The sequence below is a fragment of the Chiloscyllium plagiosum genome, unplaced genomic scaffold (genome assembly GCF_037043375.1).
Source record: "Chiloscyllium plagiosum isolate Xiang-an unplaced genomic scaffold, Cpla_swu_hap1 HiC_scaffold_1, whole genome shotgun sequence".
NCBI classification, from domain to species: Eukaryota; Metazoa; Chordata; class Chondrichthyes; order Orectolobiformes; family Hemiscylliidae; genus Chiloscyllium; species Chiloscyllium plagiosum.
Genome location: NW_028270139.1, coordinates 150550049 through 150569505, shown reverse-complemented (window position 1 = coordinate 150569505; position 19457 = coordinate 150550049). Strand labels below are relative to the sequence as shown.

Here is a 19457-nt window from a genome sequence, read left to right as displayed (position 1 = left end):
AAGGGGGGGGGAGGAAGAGAGAAGAGAAGGGGGGGGAGGAAGAGAGAAGAGAAGGGGGGGGGAGGAAGAGAGAAGAGAAGGGGGGGGAGGAAGAGAGAAGAGAAGGGGGGGGAGGAAGAGAGAAGAGAAGGGGGGGGGAGGAAGAGAGAAGAGAAGGGGGGGAGGGAAGAGAGAAGAGAAGGGGGGGAGGGAAGAGAGAAGAGAAGGGGGGGAGGGAAGAGAGAAGAGAAGGGGGGGAGGGAAGAGAGAAGAGAAGGGGGGGAGGGAAGAGAGAAGAGAAGGGGGGGAGGGAAGAGAGAAGAGAAGGGGGGGAGGGAAGAGAGAAGAGAAGGGGGGGAGGGAAGAGAGAAGAGAAGGGGGGGAGGGAAGAGAGAAGAGAAGGGGGGGAGGGAAGAGAGAAGAGAAGGGGGGGGAGGGAAGAGAGAAGAGAAGGGGGGGAGGGAAGAGAGAAGAGAAGGGGGGGAGGGAAGAGAGAAGAGAAGGGGGGGAGGGAAGAGAGAAGAGAAGGGGGGGAGGGAAGAGAGAAGAGAAGGGGGGGAGGGAAGAGAAAAGAGAAGGGGGGGAGGGAAGAGAGAAGAGAAGGGGGGGAGGGAAGAGAGAAGAGAAGGGGGGGAGGGAAGAGAGAAGAGAAGGGGGGGAGGGAAGAGAGAAGAGAAGGGGGGGAGGGAAGAGAGAAGAGAAGGGGGGGAGGGAAGAGAGAAGAGAAGGGGGGGAGGGAAGAGAGAAGAGAAGGGGGGGAGGGAAGAGAGAAGAGAAGGGGGGGAGGGAAGAGAGGAGAGAAGGGGGGGAGGGAAGAGAGGAGAGAAGGGGGGGGGGAAGAGAGAAGGGGGGGGGGGAAGAGAGAAGGGGGGGGGGGAAGAGAGAAGGGGGGGGGGGAAGAGAGAAGGGGGGGGGGGAAGAGAGAAGGGGGGGGGGGAAGAGAGAAGGGGGGGGGAAGAGAGAAGGGGGGGGGGAAGAGAGAAGGGGGGGGGGGAAGAGAAGAGGGGGGGGGGGGAAGAGAAGAGGGGGGGGGGAAGAGAAGAGGGGGGGGAAGAGAAGAGGGGGGGGAAGAGAAGAGGGGGGGGGAAGAGAAGAGGGGGGGGAAGAGAAGAGGGGGGGGGAAGAGAAGAGGGGGGGGGAAGAGAAGGGGGGGGAAGAGAAGGGGGGGGGGGGAAGAGAAGAGGGGGGGGGGAAGAGAAGAGGGGGGGGGGAAGAGAAGAGGGGGGGGGAAGAGAAGAGGGGGGGGGAAGAGAAGAGGGGGGGGGAAGAGAAGAGGGGGGGGGGAAGAGAAGAGGGGGGGGGGAAGAGAAGAGGGGGGGGGAAGAGAAGAGGGGGGGGGAAGAGAAGAGGGGGGAGGAAGAGAAGAGGGGGGGAAGAGAAGAGGGGGGGGGAAGAGAAGAGGGGGGGGGGAAGAGAAGAGGGGGGGGGGAAGAGAAGAGGGGGGGGGAAGAGAAGAGGGGGGGGGAAGAGAAGAGGGGGGGGAAGAGAAGAGGGGGGGGAAGAGAAGAGGGGGGGGGAAGAGAAGAGGGGGGGGGAAGAGAAGAGGGGGGGGGAAGAGAAGAGGGGGGGGGAAGAGAAGAGGGGGGGGGAAGAGAAGAGGGGGGGGGAAGAGAAGAGGGGGGGGAAGAGAAGAGGGGGGGGGAAGAGAAGAGGGGGGGGGAAGAGAAGAGGGGGGGGGAAGAGAAGAGGGGGGGGAAGAGAAGAGGGGGGGGGAAGAGAAGAGGGGGGGGGAAGAGAAGAGGGGGGGGGAAGAGAAGAGGGGGGGGGAAGAGAAGAGGGGGGGGGAAGAGAAGAGGGGGGGGGAAGAGAAGAGGGGGGGGAAGAGAAGGGGGGGGGGGAAGAGAAGGGGGGGGGGAAGAGAAGAGGGGGGGGGAGAGAAGAGGGGGGGGGGGGAAGAGAAGAGGGGGGGGGAGAAGAGAAGAGGGGGGGGAAGAGAAGAGGGGGGGGGAAGAGAAGAGGGGGGGGGAAGAGAAGAGGGGGGGGAAAGAGAAGAGGGGGGGGGGAAGAGGAGGGGGGGGGGGGGGGAAGAGAAGGGGGGGGGGGGGGGGAAGAGAAGAGGGGGGGGGGGGGAAGAGAAGAGGGGGGGGGGGGGGGAAGAGAAGAGGGGGGGGGGGAAGAGAAGAGGGGGGGGGGAAGAGAAGAGATATAGCGAGACAGACAGACACAGAGGCGGGGAGAGAAGATTGAGACACATTGTCCCCCACCCCTTGTTTTACCTGCCCAGGCCACTCAGGTTGACCATGTTGAGGGCCAGGTTGGTGACCGGCGACAGCACCGGGGGCTCGGACGAGAACAGGGCTTTACACGAGCGGCCTTTCTCCAGAGGGAGGGGGGCCAGCAGCTGCTGCTGCTGCTGCCTGCCCCGGGCTGCGGCCGGAGCTCGAGCTCCTACACGGCTGCCTGGGGGGACTGGTGACCCCACTCATGGCGACAGGGAGCGGAATAGACACTTTTAAAAAAAAAATAAATAAATACGGTGTCGGCGAGAGGGGCGTTTGTGGGGAGAGGAACGGGCCGGGGATTAAAAGCGGACGGTGAGCGTTTAAAGCGGGAGCAGCAGGGACCGTTTCCTTTTCGTTGGCCCGCTCCCCGGCCCCAATGCCTTCTCTTCAGTGTCTCATTGGCGGTGCCCGGCCCTCTCCTATCACTCCGCTCCCCTCCCGCCCTGTCTATCCAGTTATCGGTTGCTGCCCTGTCCCATGGCGCCCCTGAAGGCCTCAAGCTCCAGCCGCCGCTCGCGCCACCGCCTTTATTTCGAAAAATAACAACGCCCATAGGCCCCGCCTCCGGGCGGGCACGCTCGCGGTGCCACGTGACAGCGAAGGCCAATCGTTCGCCCGCTCCCACTCAGCGGGCGGGGTCTCTCAGCTCCAGCGGCGCGCGCTCGCCTTCACCTGTCAATGAGAGAGATCAGCCTCCCACCCCGTGCGGGTCACGTGGCACCTGGGCACCGAACCCTGCTTTCTCCACCCCCACAGCCCCCCCTCCTTCGCAAAGGGCGGGGTCTAATCTCCAGCCGCGCCCCACGTTTGCAGTCGTCATCAGCTGCCGGGGAATGACCACGCCCGTTCCCGACAGGATCATGTGACTGAGAAGATCCACCTCCTGGGCAGCCCTCACCAAGGGAAGGAGGTGCTGGAGCAGGACTGGTGTGGTCTCGGTCAAAAAGAAACTAATCAACACCAGGTTTATTTGAAATTGCAAGCTCTACGGAGCTCCGCTCCTTCCTCAGGCATGTTATGATGGGGAGGTACAAAACAGAATTTATAAGCAAAAAGTGAACTTTAAAACAGCTGGCCTTGTTCAACCCTTTAATCAATTAAGAGGTAGAATGCTGATTAAAGTGCAAAATCCAGTTTCCTTTCATTATCCCTAGATAATTAAAGGTACAGGAGATCATATCTCAGGTTAGACAATGCACTTTATGTCAAGATTAACGTGGTGCTGGAAAAGCACAGCAAGAGAAGAGCAGTGAAATTGATGTTTTGGGCTGGAGCCCTTCCTCAGGAATGAGGCTGGGAGCCTCCGGGGTGGAGAGATAAATGGGAGGCGGGGGGGGGGTGGAGAGAAGGTAGCTGAGAGTGTGATTGGTGGATGGTGGTGGGGTAAAGGTGAGGAGGGTGGAGTGGATAGGTGGGAAGGAAGATCATGAGGGCGGTGCTGAGCTGGAAGGTTGTAACTAGGGTAAGGTGGAAGGAGAGGAAATGAGGAAACTGGTGAAGTCCACATTGATGGCATGGGGTTGAAGGGTCTTGAGGCAGAAGATAAGGCGTTCCTCCTCCAGGCATCGGGTGGTAAGAGGGTAGCGATGGAGGAGGCCCAGGACCTGCATGTCCTTGGCAGAGTGGGAGGAGGAGTTGAAATGTTTGGCCACAGGGCAGTGGGGTTGGTTGGTGCGGGTATCCCGGAGATATTCTCTGAAGCGCTCTGCGAGTAGGCGTCCAGTCTCCAGTCTCTCCTACCTCCATCTGCCTATTGCACTCTCGACTACCTTTCCCCAGCCCCACCCTCCTCCCATTTATGTCTCCACCCCCAAGGGTCCCAGCCTCATTCCAGATGAAGGGCTTTTGCCCGAAACATCGATTTTCCTGCTCCTCGGATGCTGTCTGACCTGCTGTGCTTTTCCAGCACCACGCTAACCTTGACCTCTGACCTTCAGCATCTGCAGAAGTCACTTTCGCCTAATGTACATTATGTCTGAGGTCCCACTTCGAATCTATGTTTCAAACTGAAGAGGTAGGGGTCCAATCTCCAGCAACGCGTCCCCCCCAATCCCCCTTGAAGTCGTCCTCTCCGGGGTTACCTTTAACCGACGGACAAACCTCCAGCCATGCCCCTTCCCGACGAGGACAATGTGGCTGGGAGGTGCCCACCGCTCCTCCTCCACCCTGCCAGACACTCCCTCCCAGTGGGGTAACTCTTCAGTCGTCAAGGACATTCGGCCCCTCGGATCTTCGGGTGACTGTCTTCCAAGGCACACATCGCAGAGTCACCGAGAGAGGCTGATAACCAAGGTTGGTAATGGTGAAGACGGCCTCAACCATGATCTTGGGTTCATGTCACAGTACAGGTGACCCCACTACACTATACGCTCTTTCACACACTCATAAACATGGCCACGTATATATATATATATATATATATACACACACACAATCACACTCACACAGACTGTCTCACACACACACACCCTCTCACATACACACAACACATCTATGGGGTGAATTTGCATTTGTAGATTTGTATTTGCAGATGCATTCTCTTTTGTTCAAAAAGCACACAATCTGTAGGCAGTCAGTCCATGTGACATTATATAAATTCCAATTTGGAAACCGAACCAGTCTGACTCAAGGTAGAGGGTGGAGCAGATAGGTGGGAAGGAAGATGGATAGGTAGGACAATTCAAGAGGGCGGTACTGACTTGGAGGAGGGGAGATGAGAAAACTGCTGAAATTGACATTGATCCTGTGTGGTTAATGTGTCCTACATGTCTATATTCCTTTCCGCCTTTCAACCTTTCACTCCTATCTATCACTTTCTCCTCGAAGATTTCAACCTACTGCGAATCCTCTTACAAGGATGCCTTCCTTGAAGAAGCTCTCTGCCTCTCTCTATAAAGATTTCAGTGAGTCCCTCTCTCACTGCACACCCCAGGTCATCTCCTCTGCACAGAAGCTCTTCAGCCACATTCTGAAGCAGACTCGTTACCACAGCCATATCTCCTTTCTCAGCACCTGCCTACGGAACCGACTGATCCCCCATGGACTCCAGATCACCTTCCGACCAACACAATTTGGACCCAACCAGGACCACCAGTACCTGCAACAAATCCGCAGCCTCCAGCAACGGACCTCCCTCCGGATCCTCCACTCCACGCTTGCAGCCATGCGCCTGTACCTACATTCCCTGCAGCTCGACCTACGCCAGCTCAGGACAACTCTCTCACAGACCTGTAAAGGACCTCTACTGTTCTTCATTTACAGAAGAATCCATAGACTGAACAAACAGTTCTTTCTAGCCATATCAGAAATTAAAGGCAGTAAGTACCAAAAACTTTCATGCACTTACCCCCAAACTCCGGATTCCTCAACTGTTCCAGAACCTTCCATCGGCCTCCAGTCCGGCGCCATTACACACGCGGCCGCTACAGCGCCCGCGGCAATAGCCGCAGACGCCGCAGACGATGACGTCACTTCCGCCCCCACCGACCTCGCAACGTTCATGATCGCGGCCCAAACAACCGCCTCCGGGATCGCCGCACAGACAACCTGCTCTACGATCGTCATGAAGACAATCGCCAACAGATTGGAAACCTCCGTGAGTATGGGGAAAAACTCTGTCTCCGTGGTCGCCGCAGCTACTTCCGCCCCCAGTGATGTCAGCGACCTGCATTCGGACATCGCCGCATGTGTCTCCGCCCCCCCGCCGCGTTCTGTCACCACGCCTAACCCCGCCCCCCGGCCGCGTTCCGTCACCACGCCTAACCCCGCCCCCCGGCCGAGTTCCGTCACCGCGCCTAACCCCGCCCACCGGCCGAGTTCCGTCACCGCGCCTAATCCCGCCCCCCGGCCGAGTCCCGTCACCGCGCCTAACCCCGCCCCCCGCCGACCTCTGTCCCCGCCCCCAGGCCTAACCCCGCCCCCACATCCAGCTCCAGTCCCACACCAGGTCCTAGCTCCCCGCCCTGCCGTGTGTTCACCATCCCTCCGGACCTGCCCCTCTCTGAGGATGAGAGATCAGTCCTCAGGAGGGGTCTCACCTTCGTTCCCACACGTTCTCGGGTCAATGAATTCAATACACGGAGTGACATTGAACGATTCTTCCGCCGCCTTCGCCTCCGTGCCTTCTTTTTCAATCAAGACCCTCACCCACCCTCTGACGACCCCTTCTCCAACCTCCAACACACCCCGTCCACCTGGACACCCCGTGCTGGCCTCCTACCTGCCCTCGACCTCTTTATTGCAAACTGCCGCCGCGATATTAACCGCTACCTGAACTCCCACACCCCTCCCACCCACTCCAACCTCTCACCCTCGGAACGCACAGCCCTCCACTCCCTCCGTTCCAACCCCAACCTCACCATCAAACCAGCTGACAAGGGAGGCGCAGTAGTAGTTTGGCGCACCGACCTCTACACCGCTGAGGCCAAACGCCAGCTCGCAGATACCTCCTCCTACTGCCCCCTTGACCATGACCCCACCCCCCACCACCAAACCATCATCTCCCAGACCATCCATAACCTCATCACCTCAGGGGACCTCCCATCCACCGCCTCCAACCTCATAGTACCACAACCCCGAACCGCCCGTTTCTACCTCCTGCCCAAAATCCACAAACCTGACTGCCCCGGACGACCCATCGTCTCAGCCTGCTCCTGCCCAACCGAACTCATCTCCTCCTACCTCGACACGGTCCTGTCCCCATTAGTCCAAGAACTCCCCACCTACGTCCGTGACACCACCCACGCCCTCCACCTCCTCCAGGATTTCCGCTTCCCCGGTCCCCAACGCCTCATCTTCACCATGGACATCCAGTCCCTGTACACCTCCATCCCCCATCACGAAGGACTCAAAGCACTCCGCTTCTTCCTTTCCCGCCGTACCACCCAGTACCCTTCCACCGACACCCTCCTTCGACTGACTGAACTGGTCCTCACCCTGAACAACTTTTCTTTCCAATCCTCCCACTTTCTCCAAACAAAAGGAGTAGCCATGGGCACCCGCATGGGCCCCAGCTATGCCTGCCTCTTCGTAGGGTATGTGGAACAATCCATCTTCCGCAACTACACTGGCCCCACCCCCCATCTTTTCCTCCGCTACATTGATGACTGTATCGGCGCTACCTCGTGCTCCCACGAGGAGGTTGAACAGTTCATCCACTACACTAACACCTTCCACCCCGACCTCAAATTCACCTGGACAGTCTCGGACTCCTCCCTCCCCTTCCTAGACCTTTCTGTTTCTATATCAGACGACCGAATCAACACGGACATCTACTACAAACCGACCGACTCCCACAGCTACCTGGACTACACCTCCTCCCACCCCGCCCCCTGTAAAAACGCCATCCCATTCTCCCAATTCCTTCGTCTCCGCCGTATCTGCTCCCAGGAGGACCAGTTCAAAATACGCACAACACAGACGGCCTCCTTCTTCAAGGACCGCAATTTCCCCCCCGACGTGATCGACGATGCCCTCCACCGCATCTCCTCCACTTCCCGCTCCTCCGCCCTTGAGCCCCGCCCCTCCAACCGCCACCAGGACAGAACCCCACTGGTCCTCACCTACCACCCCACCAATCTCCATGTACAGCGCATCATCCGCCGTCACTTCCGCCACCTCCAAACGGACCCCACCACCAAGGATATATTTCCCTCCCCTCCTCTATCAGCTTTCCGTAGAGACCACTCCCTCCGCGACTCCCTTGTCAGATCCATACCCCCCACCAACCCAACCTCCACTCCCGGCACCTTCCCTTGCAACCGCAGGAGGTGCAACACTTGCGCCCACACCTCCCCCCTCACTTCTCTCCAAGGCCCCAAAGGAAACTTCCATATCCGCCACAGATTCACCTGCACCTCCACCCACATTATCTACTGCATCCGCTGCAGCCGGTGTGGCCTCCTCTATATTGGGGAGACAGGCCGCCTACTTGCGGAGCGATTCAGAGAGCACCTCTGGGCCACCCGGACGAACCAACCCAATCACCCTGTAGCACAGCATTTCAACTCCCCCTCCCACTCCACCGAGGATATGCAGGTCATTGGACTCATCCACCGCCAAACCACAACAACGCGACGGTCGGAGGAGGAGCGTCTTATCTTCCGACTGGGAACCCTCCAACCACAGGGGATGAACTTGGACTTCACCAGTTTCTTCATCCCCCCTCCCCCCACCTTGTCTCAGCCGAATCCCTCCAGCCCGGCACCGCCTTCCTGACCTGCAGTCTTCTTCTTGACCTCTCCGCCTCCACCCTACTCCGACCTATCACCCTCACCTTGACCTCTTTCCACCTATCACATTTCCAACGCCACTCCTCCAAGTCCCTCCTCCCTACCTTTTATCTTCTCCTGCTGAACACTCTCTGCTCATTCCTGAAGAAGGGCATGTGCCCGAAACGTCGAATCTTCTGTTCCCTAGATGCTGCCTGACCTGCTGTGCTGTTCCAGCAATAAAGTTTCAGCTTTGATCTCCAGCGTCTGCAGACCTCACTTTCTACTCCTATCTATCACCATCACCTCCCACATTCATCTACCTATCACATTCCTAGCTACTTTACCCCAGCCCCACCCCCTCTCCCTCTCCATTTATCTCTCAGCCTCCTGTCCCCACCACTTCCCTGATGAAGAGCTTATGCTGAAATGTTGATTCTCCTGCTCCTTGAATGCTGCCTGCCTGATTGGCTGTGTTTTTCCAGTGCCACACTTTTAACAGCAATCTAGGCTTGTGCAATACACTGCATCAGTTGTATGACACTTTGATCTTTTCCTATGATCCTGCCCCACTAGCTACCTGAGGAAGGAGCGGGGCTCCAAAAGCTTGCAGTTTCAAGTAAACCTAGTTAAAAACCACACAACACCAGGTTACAGTCCAACAGGTTTAATTAGAAGCACACTAGCTTTCGGAGCATCGCTCCTTCATCAGGTAGCTGTGACTAAAACCTGATGAAGGATCGACGCTCCGAAATCTAGTGTGCTTCCAATTAAACCTGTTGGACTGTAACCTGGTGTTGTGTGATTTTTAACTTTGTACACCCCAGTCCAACACCAGCATCTCCAAATCAAGTAAACCTGTTGGACTATAACCTTGTGTTTGATTAGATTAGATTACTTACAGTGTGAAAACAGGCCCTTTGGCCCAACAAGTCCACACCGAACCTCTGAAGAACAACCACCCAGACCCATTCCCCTACATTTAACCCTTCACCTAACACTATGGGCAATTCACCTAACCTGCACATTTTTGGACTGTGGGAGGAAACCCACGCAAACACAGGGAGAATGTCCACACAGACAGTTGTTTAATATTTTAACTCTGTCTACCCCAGTGCAACACTGGCACCCCCCTTCACATTATGACTCTTTATCATTAGCCACATTCTCTCCACACCCTGACCCCGCCCACAGAGGCCTGGTGATGGGGCGGGGCCAAGTCCCCACCTTCCCCCAGTCCCACCCAAGGGGCAAATCACATGGGGGCTGGAGGGAATCTGACCAATCAGACACAGCCACTCTCACCGCTCCGCATCTCACCAATAGCCGTCGCCGTCACATCACGCGACGCGGAAATTAGGCTTGGATCATGCCATTAGACTAGAAAAAGGGAGGCATTTGTCCCTAGCTGAAAAATAAATTGAAGTCGAGCTTTATTTTCCAAAGCCCTGCACAATTAATTCGGTTCTATTTGTTTTATATTTCTTCTTGTTGTTTTATCTCCAGTGAAAGGAATTATTATTTGACATTTATATATTTGATAATGAAGGGACAATCCTCTTTTCCAAGTGGATCCTTCGGATTTTTGTATCCAGTTTCTGGCGGGAGACAGCTGTAGCGGGCTTTTAAATGAGTTCAGGGGCAATTGCTGATGTGTCATTTGGGAGTGGTAACCCAGCGTGGTTTCTTTTACTCGGGGCAGTTGTGCATTTTAAACTAAAATGGTTAATTGAGCTCTATTTGATTGTGGCGGGGTACGACAGGTGTGGAGAGAGAGCGAGGTGGAAATAACAAGAGGAGGTCACATTTGATTTTCATTCATTCATTCAGTGGCAGCGTTGATGGGAGCTGGACACAACAGAGTGTGACAGGCAGTGACAGCCTTGAATTCCAAACCACCCACAGACAAGAGTATTCCCTCCCCCAACTGCTTAGTATTCTTCACAGCTTTTCAGAAGTGTTCAGTGCAAACAAATACCTAATTCTCTGAAAGCAGTTGCAGTTTTAAACTCGATAATAGAACTGCAGTGTTGCCTTACGTTTTGGAATGAGTTACCATATAACCATTAGCCATTGCTGTAATAGCTATTGTTACTTCTTTACTAGATCTAATAAATAAAAGTTGTTTTGCTTTGTTTTAAACTGCACCTTTCATGTAAATAAATGTGGGAAAAAATATAGATTCTGCAAATCTGAAACAAAAACAGAAATAGCTGGAGAATCTCAGCACCTGTGGATTCAACATTTCGCGTCTAGTGACCATTTTACAAACAAATATCCCTTGGTGCTTGTAAGAGTGTTATAAAACAAAATGACGCATTGTGATCAGAATTTTTGTTACTGCAAGTGTTGTGAATCTTTGAAATTCTCTACTCAATGGGTTGTGGAAGTTCATCTTTGAGTATATTTAAAGTAGAGATTGCTAAATATTTGATTGGCATATAAGCTTTTGGGGTTAATTTGAGAAAAAGGTATTAAAGTCTTTGTTCAGCCATGATCATATTAAATGGTGGAAGAGGCTTGATTGACTGGTCTAATCCCATTCTTATGTGAAATAACTGAACAAAAACCAACACCTCATTACCAAGTCACCCTTTATTTACATGTAGTCATGATTTGGAGATGCCGGTGTTGGACTGGGGTGTACAAAGTTGTACGATTTTTAACTTTATTTACATGTGGAGAGTCTTTAACACTGCTGCAGCTCTCAGAGTTGGAGAATGTCTGACAAGCCTGTTTTATTTTATTTTTTTTCTTTGCTTATTTTTTACCCCAGCACCCATGCCACAGCTGCTTTTTTTTCTTTTTTTATATATTTTTTTAATTTAACCCCCACACTACCACCTAAGTGTGGTAGTGCTTATTTTTTCCCCAGCACCCATGGTGTGTGTGTGTGCAGGTGTGAGACACAAAGTGCACGAATCTTTATTCAAATTCCACCACCAGGAAGATAGGAAAACACCCGGGTGGCCAGTGACAAACACTGCCCTTACAAGCCTGTTTTTAAAATTTTTTTTCTTTTAACATTGTCCTTTTCTCAAAAAAAAAGAGACAAGAGTAACACACAGGCTGTAACCAGCCAGTGAAACAACAATCCCATAATGAGAACTGAGTTACACCTGAAACACATTATGTGCATCAGGAGTTTAACAACCAGTCCTCACTAAGAGGAATGCCAGTTAACAAACTGGCTAAATAATTCAGCCAGTTCAGGAATCAGGTTTCCCCCTCCAAAAAAAAAGGAAAGCTGTAACAGCACAGAGTCAATCCCCTAAATTGAGGAGACTCTGAATCTCCTGTTTTTTTTTAGGAAGAACACTCCAGATAATTTTTTTTTATTAACCCCCACACTACCACCTAAGTGCGGTAGTGCTTATTTTATCCCCAGCACCCATGGTGTGTGTGTGCAGATGTGAGACACAGTGAAAGACACAAAGTGCACGAATCTTTATTCAAATTCCACCACCAGGAAGATAGGAAAACACCCGGGTGGCCAGTGACAAACACTGCCCTTACAAGCCTGTTTTATTTTATTTTTATTTTTTCTTTTAACATTGTCCTTTTCTCAAAAAAAAGAGACAAGAGTAACACAAACTGTAACCAGCCAGTGAAACAACAATCCCATAATGAGAACTGAGTTACACCTGAAACACATTATGTGCATCAGGAGTTTAACAACCAGTCCTCACTAAGAGGAATGCCAGTTAACAAACTGGCTAAATAATTCAGCCAGTTCAGGAATCAGGTTCCCCCTCCAAAAAAAAAGGAAAGCTGTAACAGCACAGAGTCAATCCCCTAAATTGAGGAGACTCTGAATCTCCTGTTTTTTTTTAGGAAGAACACTCCAGATAATTTTTTTTATTAACCCCCACACTACCACCTAAGTGCGGTAGTGCTTACTTTTTCCCCAGCACCCATGGTGTGTGTGTGCAGGTGTGAGACACAGTGAAAGACACAAAGTGCACGAATCTTTATTCAAATTCCACCACCAGGAAGATAGGAAAACACCCGGGTGGCCAGTGACAAACACTGCCCTTACAAGCCTGTTTTTTTTTTGTGTATACGTGTGAAACACAGTGAAAGACACAAAGTGCACGAATTTTTTATTCAATTTCCACCACCAGGCAGATAGGAAAACACCCGGGTGGCCAGTGACAAACACTGCCCTTACAAGCCTGTTTTATTTTTATTTTCTTTTAAGGATTCAATGTTATTGCATTGTGTCGAGAAGTCTTGTTAACATTGAAATTAAATATTTAACACTGGTCATTGGGCAGTTTCATTCACAATTGGACAAATCTGAGGTGCTGAGTGCTCAGGATTCTGCACAACGTGTCACAGGTTAGATTTGGGTCCAGTGTTCACGGGAATGGCCCTCAGTTCTGTCCGCATGCACAAGTACTCTCCTATCACAGACATCAATGCAATGCACACAATGTTAATCTCCTGTTTTTTTTAAATTTTTTTTGTGTATACGTGTGAAACACAGCGAAGGACAGAAAGTGCACGAACTTTTTTATTCAATTTCCACCACCAGGAAGATAGGAAAACACCCGGGTGGCCAGTGACAAACACTGCCCTTACAAGCCTGTTTTATTTTTTTTTCTCTTTTTCTTTCTTTTTTTTTTCTTTTTTTTAACCCCCACACTACCACCTAAGTGCGGTAGTGCTTATTTTATCCCCAGCACCCATGGTGTGTGTGTGCAGGTGTGAGACACAGTGAAAGACACAAAGTGCACAAATCTTTATTCAATTTCCACCACCAGGAAGATAGGAAAACACCCGGGTGGCCAGTGACAAGCACTGCCCTTCACATCAAGGGACAGTGCTGTGTGATCAAAACAGTGAAGGGGAGGGGAGGGATTAAATCAAAAATCTCCTGTTTATTTTTTTTTCTTACATCAGAGGGCAGTGACACTTCCTTTTTTTATTTTTTATTTTTTTATTTTTTTCATTTTTTTTTTCTTTTTTCTGCAGGTGTGAGACACAGTGGAACTCCTGTTCTTCTTTTTTTCTTCTTTCCTTTTTTTTTATTTTAACCCCCACACTACCGCCTAAGTGCGGTAGTGCTTATTTTATCCCCAGGACCCATGGTGTGTGTGTGTGCAGGTGTGAGACACAGTGAAAGATACAAAGTGCACCAATCTTTATTCAAATTCCCACTCCTGTTTATTTTTTATTTATTTATTTATTTTTCCTTTAAAAAGGGGTGTTTCCATTTTATTTTAACCCCCACACTACCACCTAAGTGCGGTAGTGCTTATTTTATCCCCAGCACCCATGGTGTGTGTGTGCAGGTGTGAGACACAGTGAAAGACACAAAGTGCACCAATCTTTATTCAATTTCCACCACCAGGAAGATAGGAAAACACCCGGGTGGCCAGTGACAAACACTGCCCTTACCAGCCTGTTTTTTTTTTCTTTTTTTTCAAAACAGTGAAATACTCTTTTTTTTTATTTTAACCCCCACACTACCACCTAAGTGCGGTAGTGCTTATTTTATCCCCAGCACCCATGGTGTGTGTGTGCAGGTGTGAGACACAGTGAAAGACACAAAGTGCACCAATCTTTATTCAATTTCCACCACCAGGAAGATAGGAAAACACCCGGGTGGCCAGTGACAAACACTGCCCTTACCAGCCTGTTTTACTTTTTTCTTAGGAAAACACCCGGGTGGCCAGTGACAAGCACTGCCCTTCACATCAAAGGGCAGTGGACACTCCCATTCATTTTTGTTTTTTTTCTTTTTTTTCTTCTCTTTTTTATTTAACCCCCACACTACCACCTAAGTGCGGTAGTGCTTATTTTATCCCCAGCACCCATGGTGTGTGTGTGCAGGTGTGAGACACAGTGAAAGACACAAAGTGCGCCAATCTTTATTCAATTTCCACCACCAGGAAGATAGGAAAACACCCGGGTGGCCAGTGACAAACACTGCCCTTACCAGCCTGTTTTAAGCTGCCAGTCAGGGCTCCCTGATTGGGGCTGTTAATCTGATCCAATCAGGCAACTCATATTCTATGAGAACCACCTGGATGACCCGATTACAACCACTACCACTCTACCCCATGAGTCGGAGGACATTGGCTAGATCCTTTTTTTTGTAGTTCCTCCTGGAGCGTTTTAGCTCTGGGTCAGGTTCCTCCAGTTCTGCTCTGATACAAGGTGGGGAGAGGGGGTGTTGGTTAATGCTCCTCTTGAGCCCAGAGCATCTCAGAAGAAATTCATTCTCTTCTTTAGGCTTTATCTGCTGTGTCCATTTCAGGATCTGAGACATTTTCAATTCTTGAAGGAAACTGAGAACCCACAGGTTCTGCCAAACTTTCCAATTGTTCCCAGGAGCCAGGCATATTTTGCTCCCACCCCATTTGTGAGTTTGCAGTTTCATTTGGTTTACATGCTAGGTCAGGACCATCGCACCTATCTAAACCTTTATACGTCACTGGATCTGACCTTGCATCAACTATGCCTCTGATCCATGCAGCAGAAACCTGTGGTTTCTGGACCAAACTTCATTCCCTAAAGTAAACGGTCTCTCTCACTTAGCGTAGTCTTGTTTATAGCATTGGCATTCCTGGCGTAATTTCACCCTCCCTCCGGGTTTAGGAAAATCAGATTTAACTTGGTGCGGAGTCTTCTCCCCATTAGCAAATCTGCCGGAGCTATCCCTGTAGTTCCCTGAGGGGTGGTCCTATAAATAAATATGAAGTGGGACAGTTTGGTTTCTAATGAAGCTGTTGGCTATTTCTTTAATCCTGCCTTCAAACTTTGGACTGCTCTTTCTGCCAGACTATTGGATGATGGATGGTATGCAGCTGTCCTTATATGTGAAATACCATTTAACTTTAGGAAATACTCAAATTCCCTGCTGGTAAATGATGACTTGTTATCTGTGACCAACAGATAATGAGGGTTCACAGTGGTTAGCACTGCTGCCTCACAACTCCAGGAACCTGGGTTTGATTCCACGCTTGACCTACTGTGTGTAGTTTGCACATTCTCCCCATGTCCACGATGGGTTTCCAGTTTCCTCCCACAGTCCAAAAAAGTGCAGGTTAGGTGGATTGATCATGCTAAATTACCCATAGTGTCTGGAGATTTGTAGGTTAGCCATGGAAAATGCAGGAGTACAGGGATCGGTTGAGTCTGGGTGGGATGCTTTTCAGAGTCAATGTGGATCTGTTTCCACTCTGTCGGGATTATATGGGAATTTTATGGAAATAATCCAGGAGTCCACGTACTGCAAAAGATGCATGCAGTTTTTCTATTGTCGTCCTCCTGTGTGACGAATGACTCTATGAACATCCAGCCACATTGACTAAAGGCCGCTACGAACATTCATAATGACTAAATTCATTCAGCCCATGAAAGGACCTGCATAGTCAACATGTAACTGAGTCCACAATTCACCCAATGATTCCCACAAATGGGTGGGAGCTGAAGTAATTTCTGACCTTGTTGGCACTCTGGGCACTGCCCTACCAATATGGCTATGCCTGCATCCAATCCTGGCCGCTGGACATAACTTCTCGCCAACATCTTCATTTTGGAAACCCCCCAGATGATCCTGATAGAGCTCAGCCAGTATCTGGCAGTGACCTTTGCTCAGGACAATCATTCTTGCCCTCAATAATAATATGCGGTCCTCTGCTGTGATCTGATCTCTCCGAGTCCAAAAAGGTTTTAATTCTGATTACGACTGCCCTTTGGTTTCCCCCATCATCACCAGCTGTTTTAGTTTTGTCAAGTCTGAATCTTTCCACTCCAATGTCTGATGTTGTCTACTGTGACTGAATGTGTGTACAGAAAATTGGGGTGGCATGTTGTCTCAGTGGTTAGCACTGCTGCTTCACAGTGCCAGGGACCTGGATTCAATTCCCACATTGGGCAACTGTCTGTGTGGGTTTCCTCCAAATGTTCCGGTTTCCTCCCACAGTCCAAAAATGTGCAGGTCAGGTGAATTGGCTAAATTGCCCATAGTGTTAGGTGCATTAATCAGGGCTGAAAATGTGTTGCTGGAAAAGCGCAGCAGGTCAGGCAGCATCATAGAACATAGAACATAGAAGAATACAGCGCAGTACAGGCCCTTCGGCCCTCGATGTTGCGCCGATCCAAGCCCACCTAACCTACACTAGCCCACTATCCTCCATATGCCTATCCAATGCCCGCTTAAATGCCCATAATGAGGGAGAGTCCACCACTGCTACTGGCAGGGCATTCCATGAACTCACGACTCGCTGAGTAAAGAACCTACCCCTAACATCTGTCCTATACCTACTCCCCCGTAATTTAAAGCTATGCCCCCTTGTAATAGCTGACTCCATACGTGGAAAAAGATTCTCACTGTCGACCCTATCTAAACCCCTAATCATCTTATACACCTCTATCAAGTTACCCCTAAACCTTCTTTTCTCCAATGAAAACAACCCCAAGTGCCTCAGCCTTTCCTCATACGATCTTTCTACCATACCAGGCAACATCCTGGTAAACCTCCTCTGCACCCGTTCCAGTGCCTCCACATCCTTCCTATAGTATGGCGACCAAAACTGCACACAATACTCCAGATGTGGCCACACCAGAGTCTTATACAACTGCAACATGACCTCAGTACTCCGGAACTCAATTCCTCTACCAATAAAAGCCAGTACGCCATATGCCTTCTTCACCGCACTATTTACCTGGGTGGCAACTTTCAAAGATTTGTGTACATGGACACCAAGATCCCTCTGCTCATCCACACTACCAAGTATCCGACCGTTAGCCCAGTACCCCATCTTTTTATTACCCTTACCAAAGTGAATCACCTCACACTTAGCTACATTGAACTCCATTTGCCACCTTTCTGCCCAGTTCTGCAACTTATCTATATCCCGCTGTAACCTGCCACATCCTTCCTCACTGTCTACAACTCCTCCGACTTTCGTATCATCCGCAAACTTACTCACCCAACCTTCTAACCCCTCCTCCAGGTCATTTATAAAAATGACAAACAACAATGGTCCCAAAACAGATCCTTGCGGAACACCGCTAGTGACGGCACTCCAAGATGAACCTTTGCCATCAACTACTACCCTCTGTCTTCTTCCAGCCAGCCAACTCCTAATCCAAACCTCCAACTCACCCTCAATGCCATACCTCCGTATTTTTTTGCAGTAGTCTACCATGGGGAACCTTATCAAACGCCTTACTAAAATCCATATACACCACATCTACTGCTTTCCCCTCGTCCACCTCCTTAGTCACCTTCTCAAAGAATTCAATAAGGTTTGTGAGGCACGACCTGCCCTTCACAAAACCATGCTAACTATTCTTGATCACATTATTCCTATCCAGATGTTCATAAATCCTATCCCTTACAATTCTCTCTAAGATTTTGCCCACAACAGAAGTGAGACTCACCGGCCTATAGTTACTAGGGTTATCCCTACTCCCCTTCTTGAACAAGGGAACCACATTTGCTAGCCTCCAATCTTCTGGCACTACTCCTGTAGACAACGAGGACATAAAAATCAAGGCCAATGGCTCTGCAATCTCCTCCCTTGCTTCCCAGAGAATCCTAGGATAAATGCCATCAGGCCCAGGGGACTTATCTATTTTCACCCTTTCCTGAATTTCCAACACCTCTTCTCTACATACCTCAAAGCCATCATTCTACTTAATTGTGACTCAGTACTCACATTGACAACAATGTCCTGTTCCTGATTGAATACTGACGAAAAGTATTCATTCAGTGTCTCCCCAATCTCTTCAGCCTCCACACGCAACTTCCCACTACTATCCTTGACTGGACCTATTCCTACCCTAGTCATTCTTTTATTCCTGACATACCTATAGAAAGCCTTAGGGTTTTCCCTAATCCTACCAACTAAGGACCTTTCATGACCCCTCCTTGCTGCTCTTAGCTCTCTCTTCAGGTCCTTCCTGGCTACCTTATAACTCTCAATCGCCCCAATTGAACCTTCACGCCTCATCTTTACATAGGCCGCCCTCTTCCATTTAACAAGGGATTCCAATTCCTTATTAAACTACGGCTCCCTCACACGACCCTTTCCTCCCTGCCTGACGGGCACATACTTATCAAGGACACTCAATAGTTGCTCCTTGAACAAGCTCCACATATCAATTACGCCCTTGCCTTGAAGCTTACTTTTCCAGGCCACACATCCTAAGTCATGCCTCACCGCATCATAATTTCCCTGCCCCCATCTATAACTCTTGCCCTGTAGTGCACACTTATCCCTCTCCATCACTAGAGTAAAGGTCACTGAATTGTGGTCACTGTCCCCAAAGTGCTCACCTACCTCTAATTCTAACACCTGGCCTGGTTCATTACCCAGTACCAAATCCAGTATGGCCTCACCTCTTGTTGGCCTATCTACATATTGTGTCAGGAAACCCTCCTGCACACATTGGACAAACACTGTCCCATCTAATGAACTTGAGTTATAGCTTTCCCAATTAATATCAGGAAAGTTAAAGTCCCCCATAACAACCACCCTATTACTTTCACTCTTCTCTTGAATCATCCTCGCAATCCTTTCTTCTACGTTTCTAGGACTATTAGGAGGCCTGTAAAAAACTCCTAACAGGGTGAGCTCACCTTTCCTATTCGTAACCTCAGCCCAAACTACTTCAGATGGCGAGTCTTCATCCATCGTCCTTTCCACAGCTGTAATACTATCTTTGACAAGCAATGCCACACCTCCCCCTCTTTTACCCCCACCTCTGACCCTACTAAAATATTTAAACCCTGGAACCTGCAACAGCCAATCCTGTCCCTGTTCTACCCATGTCTCCGTAATAGCCACAACATCGAAGTCCCAGGTACCAACCCACGCTGCAAGTTCACCTACCTTATTTCGTATACTTCTTGCATTGAAGTATACACACTTCAAACCACTTTCCTGTTTACAGGCACCCTCCTTTGAAATTGATGCCATGTTCCTAACCTCCCTACATTCCAGGTCCTGCACCCTAAAGCTACAGTCTGTGTTCCCATGCCCCTGCAGAGTTAGTTTAAACCCCCCCCAAGAGCACTAGCAAACCT

The 19457-nt window shown here is 50.3% G+C and overlaps 1 protein-coding gene across 1 annotated transcript in view; it reads right to left on the bottom strand.

Moving 5' to 3' along the window:
- Positions 1-2707, bottom strand: part of cdc25b (cell division cycle 25B) — a 36300-nt gene extending 33593 nt beyond the window's left edge. The window contains 2 exon segments of the mRNA XM_043695578.2: positions 2196-2338; positions 2340-2707. Coding sequence (XP_043551513.2) covers positions 2196-2338; positions 2340-2405 — 209 coding nt within the window. The 5' untranslated portion in view covers positions 2406-2707.
- Positions 2708-19457: the final 16750 nt, after the last annotated feature.